This window comes from Dasypus novemcinctus, chromosome 4 (genome assembly GCF_030445035.2).
Source record: "Dasypus novemcinctus isolate mDasNov1 chromosome 4, mDasNov1.1.hap2, whole genome shotgun sequence".
In the NCBI taxonomy this organism is placed as follows: Eukaryota; Metazoa; Chordata; class Mammalia; order Cingulata; family Dasypodidae; genus Dasypus; species Dasypus novemcinctus.
The window spans coordinates 151,235,742-151,242,889 of record NC_080676.1 but is presented as its reverse complement, the minus strand read 5'-3'; the positions used below and the strand labels follow the sequence as shown (position 1 = coordinate 151,242,889).

General features: G+C 37.5%; 1 protein-coding gene across 1 annotated transcript; it reads left to right on the top strand.

The window, feature by feature from the left end:
- Positions 1 to 6,405: 6,405 nt before the first annotated feature.
- LOC101438789 (keratin-associated protein 21-1-like) lies at positions 6,406 to 6,726 on the top strand. The gene has a single exon (XM_004468650.2). The coding sequence runs from the start codon at positions 6,406 to 6,408 to the stop codon at positions 6,724 to 6,726; it is 321 nt and encodes a 106-aa protein (XP_004468707.1).
- Positions 6,727 to 7,148: the final 422 nt, after the last annotated feature.

The following is a 7,148-nucleotide window of genomic DNA, read 5'->3' as shown; positions in this document are numbered from 1 at the left end:
CATAAAAGGTGTTTAATGGTGTTTGATATCAATAGAAGACAGAAGATCATATTCCAGTTGTTTTCTGAAACTTATTCCTTACATTTTATGGATTTTGCTTATGCTATGGCCTTGGCCTTAGTGCTTTACAGTGGTGAACAACTATTTCCAATGAAATTCTTCTTTGAAACTAGTAAGATCTAGCAAGTCTGTATCAACTTCATGATAAATTTTAATAATCTATGAATACAGACTTCGTGATTTCTATTTGTTTGTATGTATGTGAATGTGCAAGTTTGTGGTTCCCCATGACTTCCTTGGGTTTTCAAACATTTTTCTCAAATATTTTTCTTCAATTATTTACTGATTGGTGATTTGACATGTAAAATATACACACATATTTGCACACATACAGAATTTAGAGCTGCGTTTGTAGAAAATGAAACCAGCAATGTCTTGATGGATTGGATGAGGAAGAGAAAGGGGTTGTAGGAGAGTTCAGGGAAGGTGTGATGTGGGCCTGAGTGGAGTATTGGCACCAGTAGAGGGAAAGATGTGATGAACTGCTGGTTGTGGAGGTCGAATCTACAAATTCTGGACCTGATGAAGGAGAAAAAAGAGATTTTACGGAAAAGACCCTTAGTGGAAATGCATCCTTATAGTAACTAAATTTGTTGGGAAAGAAGTAATGGGGGTTGTCAAAACATATTTAAAGGCTTATTAGGCAGCAGAAGGATTATGCTTGTTCATTGTGTTCCAGACATCACAATTGGAATCAAAGGGTAATACATACAGTGAGAATAACTTCTAAATATAAGACATCTTTCTAATGATAGTCCTGAGAGCTGAATTGGCTATTCCGTGGGAATGTATGTAAAGTAATGGGAGCTGCCCAACATCCACCTTCAGGCTACAATGCCCAGGCAAGGCAGGAGAGACTATAGCGAGAATTCCAGGATAAGTGATGACCTACTGTACATCTTGGCTCTGAAATTCTGTGAACTGTACATCAAGAATGACTCACTAGTGTTGAGCCTGACCAGCAGAGAAAATGATGGCGGTACTGACAGAGACAAGACAGCTAAGAGGGTAGTCTCTTTGTCTCTCCCTCATTTGAAGCCTCCCTTAGGATTAGCGGGAGCAGGGAGTATGGTTGAAGGGGAGAACTGGCTTCTTGCCCTGCAAAGCACTATAGGAAAGTGGAAAGAGTATCAGGACTGGTGTGAAATATCAATCATTCTTTCTTCAAATAAAATCAGATCTTCTGGACACTGAGTGGTGTAGAAAGTTGTTGAGCAAATTAGTGGCAAAGGAAAGAGAGGGAAAGCTTACATTATGCTAAGTGTTGTAGATAATACACATCTACTCATTCTTTCTTTCTGTCACCTGTCTATCTATCTATCTATCTATCTATCTATCTATCTATCTATCTATCTATCTATCAATCCTCTATCTATCATCTATTTAAGTAGGTTCAGTCATTAGTGAATTCATAATTTGTGTAGGAAAAATATGAGGACCGAAAATAGAATGAAATAATTGTATGTGTGTATATATATATGGTTATTAAGTGGTGAGAGAGTCAAGAAAAGAATTCCAAGAAGAGTGGGCACTTGAGTTGAGGCCTGAAACATGAATAGGAGTTGGGTAGTCAGATAGGCGAGTGGTTCAATAAGCTATCTAAAAATTCATATCTGACCACTACTGGGACAACTGTAGTCACTGCCCAGATCTGGAAAGGAATTCCCAGTCTTTCTCTCCTCTAGCAAGAATATCCAGAAATCATGCATGCTGCTTGGGTGAGTAGGGTAGGGCTCTGTCCATAAGGAGCACATGCTGGATGAACCTCCCACAGCAGAAGGTGAGGGAATCCACCTAAGAAGACTTGGCTCTGACATTCAGAACTATGGGACCTTGAGCTAGTGGCAATCACTCTGAGTCTCAGCTTCTTTCTCTGAACACTAGTTTGATAAGTATTTGCTGTATTCATTTCACAGGGTTATGAGACTGAATTGGGATAATGTGCGTGAAGACACTACAAACTACAACATAGATGGCCTTGGTAGAAGATTTATTCACTATTTAATGAGAGTTTAGACCAGAAGGTTTTAGACTTGGAAGCTAGAAAAAGCCATACTAACTTTTAAGACGGGAGATTTATGTACATCCAAATTGTGGGAATTTCTAAAACATATTTCACATGAATATTGAAGGTTTGCTATTTAATAAATCTTTATTTTGACTAAAACTTCTTACTGCAAGATAGTATTTAGTCAAGCTATCAAAACCAGTCATAGTCCTAAAAATAAAATATTTTCTACTATGGATTATTCCCTTGACTCTTTGTGTGTGTGTGCAATTTTCTTTCCATTTGCTGTCCTTTTTGTTTTTAAGATTTTATTTATTTATTTATTTATTTATTTCTCTCTCCTTTCCCCCCACCTCTGCTCCCTGGTTGTCTGTTCTCTGTGTCTATTTGCTGCGTCTTTCTTCTTTGTCCGCTTCTGCTGTGAGCGGCAAGGGAATCTGTGTTTCTTTTTGTTGCATCATCTTGTTGTGTCAGCTCTCCATGTGTGTGGCACCATTCCTGGGCAGGCTGCACTTTCTTTCGTGCTGGGCGGCTCTCCTTACGGGGTGGCGTGGCAGGGCACTCCTTGCGCGCATCAGCACTGCGCATGGGCCAACTCCACACGGGTCAAGGAGGCCCAGGATTTGAACCGCGGACCTCCCATGTGGTAGATGGACGCCCTAACCCCTGGGCCAAGTCCGCTTCCCTCTCTTGACTCTTATGAAATCTCAAAAATCACATTAACTTTTTCCATGACTCATACCAAAACATTTTCCCAAGTTATATGCTTTATAAATATGTCATAAATTCATCCTGTAATTAAGGAAATTGATAATATGCTGGAGGTCATGAACAATGACATAATGTTTGACACTATTTTTAGTAATAAATCACTACACAAAATGGGTCTGTTAAGGTGAACAAAGGCCCCAAGAGGGTAATTTATTTTTAGTGATTTTACTCCTTAATCATAAAAAATGTTTAATTAAGCTTATATAAGTATATGAAAGAATAACCACTTTTGACCTACAAAGTTATTTTTACAATTAAATTGTGGCAAAATCAGCATTCAGTAATAATAAATGTGGATATTTTGAAAATTAATATTAGATGAGAATTCAAAACTATGTTGTGAGAAAAATGTGATAAAGGGAATACATTTATCAAGTATAATTCCTGTTCCAAAACACTGAACTGGCATGCAACAGATAAAAAAAAATTATGAAAAAATGTTTCTGAAGGTGTTCATATTCACATTTTACAAAGAAGAAACTTGTGTTCAGCGAATTTAAGCATCCATCTGAATATCTTATAGTGAATAAAAAGCATACAAATGCTTGATCATATGCTTGACTTAATCTATGCATTTTTATTGCAAAAATACAATTGAGTGAAAATTGTACCCCAAACACTATACTCAGAGCAGGTTATCCAGATTGTGCAGAACAGAGATTGTTTTCACCTTGATGGGCCAGTATCCAGAGATGTGAAGCAAAAGGTACTAGAAATAATGTGATCTAGGTAGAAGGCTAGTTCAATAATCCAGGGGCATTGTAGCCTAAAGGTAGGTGTTGGCAGTGATGCTGAAAGGCAAAGTATCTATTCCAGGGAATTTAGGAAGTAAAATTTTTGAATTATTTCAAGAATGACAGAAAAAGAAAGCAAGCAAGGGAAAATAAGGAATGGGGATTTATTTTTTTAACCCTAATTGTTTATGATGAAATATAGCAGAGTGAATAGATTCGACTAGTGAAAAAGACCAGAAAAAATCAGTGTGAACATTTTTCAATTGTAGGAAAATATTAAATAATGAAAGTTCTCTAAAAATGAAACCAGCAGATTTGTGGAAATGCCTGTTGAAAGCATTCACTAAAGTCCTGCACCACCACTGATGGTGCTCTTGTCAAAATTAGAGTATCCAATTGAAGGAATGATCTTCTTGAGTTTGTATTCTTCCAACTTGGATTTCATAGTGGTTTTAGTAGATACTAGTTTAAAATTTTAGATTCTGAAAGTGGTGATTTAAAAAAAATTTAGACTAGTAATATAAAGAAAAGAAAATGTCTCTCTCTCTCTTTTTCTTCCTTTTTTTTGACGACATGTTTATGGATCAAGGCCCATCCTCATTCAGTTTGGCCTCGCCTTGATTAATAACATATGCAAAGTTTCTCTTTACAAATGTGTTCACACCCTCCGGACTGGGACTTAGCACTTGAACAGGTCTTCAGTGGGGGACTTAATCAATCTCCAACACAGGGTTTCTAGACTTTGACACTACTGATATTTCTGACTGGATAATTCTTTGTTGTTGAGGGATTTTGCTGTTTGGGGCACTGTAGGATGGTTAGCAGCATCCTTGGTGTCTACCCACATGATGCCAATGGCAGCACATCTCCAAATTGTGAGAAGTAAAATGTCTCCAGTCATTACCCAGTGTCTAGAGGAGAGGAAAACTGGCCTGAGTTCAGAACCACTGATACAGATACAGCAATTGCTCCATTGTTTGTATTTTCTTGAAGGATGGAAATAAGATGACTCCTAAATTAATGATGCAAAAGGTAATGTGATTCTGAGGGGAGGGCTAGATCCCCTTCCATTGGGATCCCCTTCTTTTGAGAAAGCCACGTGATTTGTGCAGGTGGCTGATGCTGAGACTAGAACCACGTGTGATTTATCTTTGCAACTTCCACTTTGCAAGAGAGCACGTTGTCAACGGCATGTGCTCAGTGTTTGTGAAATTCAGCTAAGGTGCTCAAGAAAAGTCTAGCAAGACTAACAACAAAGTTGGGTAGGTAGGTATTATTATTTTAAAATTATTTAAGGGAATGGGAAAATCCCAATCTAGAAAAAACATGGATTTTGTGGTGGTTGAGAGAAAACTGAGTATTTTGCTTTGAAGAGAAGATGTATGTAAATGGATTTTTGGTTCTGTTCTTTGGCTTAAATGTGGCATTACAGCTCCATAATGAGATTTTAGGGATAGAGGCTTTCTGGGATACTGCAGAGCTGCAGGTTGGGAAATCTGACATTGTTTCTATTTTGGTCCACATTCTCTGATAGCAGTGAGGGAAAACATCCCATTAGAAGTGATTGCAGATGTGTTTGGATGAATAAATAGAAGATTTTAGCTAACAATTGATGTTATCAAGAAAAATATTAATGGAAGAAGTAACGACACATTCCTCTTTCATATGTCGAAAAGATTATCTGTGGTGGCAGGAATTAATTAGAAGAAAGAAAAAAATTATACTTCAAAAATCATGAAGAAAATATTTGTAAAATTTTGAGAATTTTTGATAAATGAGAACTTTTGTAAACTTTGCACAAGTAGAGTGAAATGTATGTATAATTACAGGACACTATTATTTTTTGTGCTACTTTATGCCATGCGAGTGTTTAGGAGCTGAAGGTGGGCTTTTACTGTCAGCATTGTAAAAGCCATCTACTCTCAGCTTCTGAGCTAAATGTGCAAAGAAGAGTAGTGACAGAGGAAGAATAAAATACTTTATTACATTCTAGGAATGCACTTGTATATCATAATGCAAAACTCTGATAAAATCTATACTGAAATAAAGAGCTTAAATTCTGGTCTAACTGAAGTTTTGTTTCCTCATCCAAACTATGTTGGTTAGACTTCAAGAGGATCCTCATGCCAATTACTTGCACTATTATAAAAATGTGGAAGAACAGAGGGCTTCCCTACTTCTTCAGGACATTAGTTTGCTTGGTATATGGAAAGAGGAAATATAAGAAAAAGAATCATTTATATATAGCAAACTATTTCCACAGCCATAAGCAATAAAAGACTACAGGATTCTCTAGGCTTTGAATTTAGAGATATTGAACTGTTTTCTAACTTGAGGAGCAAGGGTGAAGTGGGAAGGTGCAGGGTGAATAGGGAAACCACAGAAAATAGTTGCAATGGTTCGAGAGAGAGGAATATTCATTTCCTTATTCCCTTTTAGATAAAGAGAAAAGAGGAAAAGGTAAAAAATGTTTCTTCATCTTCCCCAAATCTTGTTACATGAGATTATATAATTAGTGATCAGGGGTTTTAGAAATGGGCATCAGTGATTCATTTGGGCACATCATTTGATTGAGAAAATTCTTTGGCAAAGCAAATAAGATGATGTTCTCTAAGTAAAACTGGAGTCTCCAAACTAATGGGCTCATTTTAAACAAACTATTATTGTCAACAGTGACAGACACATAATAGTTTAAATATTTGCTGACCAAGTCAGACAAAGAATGGTATGCTCTGCCAATTTGTCGTATATAAAGGGCTCAGGGAGGTAGAAGCCATCATCACTTCAGAACCGTCCTCGTGCAACCCACTTGAAATCCCTCATCTCGTAAACATGTGTTGTAACTACTACGGCAACTCCTGTGGCTATGGCAGTGGCTATGGCTGCGGATATGGCCCCTACTATGGCTGTGGCTATGGAAGTGGCTATGGCTGTGGCTATGGCTGTGGATATGGCTCTCACTATGGCTGTGGCTATGGAAGTGGCTATGGTTGTGGCTATGACTGTGGATATGGCTCTCGCTATGGATGTGGCTATGGAAGTGGCTATGGCTGTGGATACGGTTCCAGCTATGGCTGTGGATACGGCTCTGGCTATGGATGCTGTAGCTATCGGCCAACTTGCTATAGAAGATGTTATTCCTCTTGTTGCTAGAACATCACCAGCTGAGCACCATTTGTTTTTGAAATGACACTTCTAAGGATAACTCTGATGCTAGGTTCTCTACACTAAGATTTCCCTCTTCAAAATACTGTATGCTTGATTTAGGCTTTACCTCAAAGTACCCATTCCTTAGAATGGCCAGAGAATAGCTGCATGGTATCCTTTCATTATATTTCAATGTTAGCCTGTTCTTCCTTAATTTCTGATACTCTGTTATGTCTGTGTTGATAACTGTGAAATCCTACAGTTGGGGAAAATCCCTTATTCTCAATAAAAATGGTTCTTTGTTGCTAACAAATTATTGTGTGCTTTCCTATGAGTTATTCATTTCTTGAGATGTTATGGTAGCTTTTGAAATTTGGCAAGAAACATGTTGACTGAACTTTAGATTTTTCCTTGATATACTACAGTCA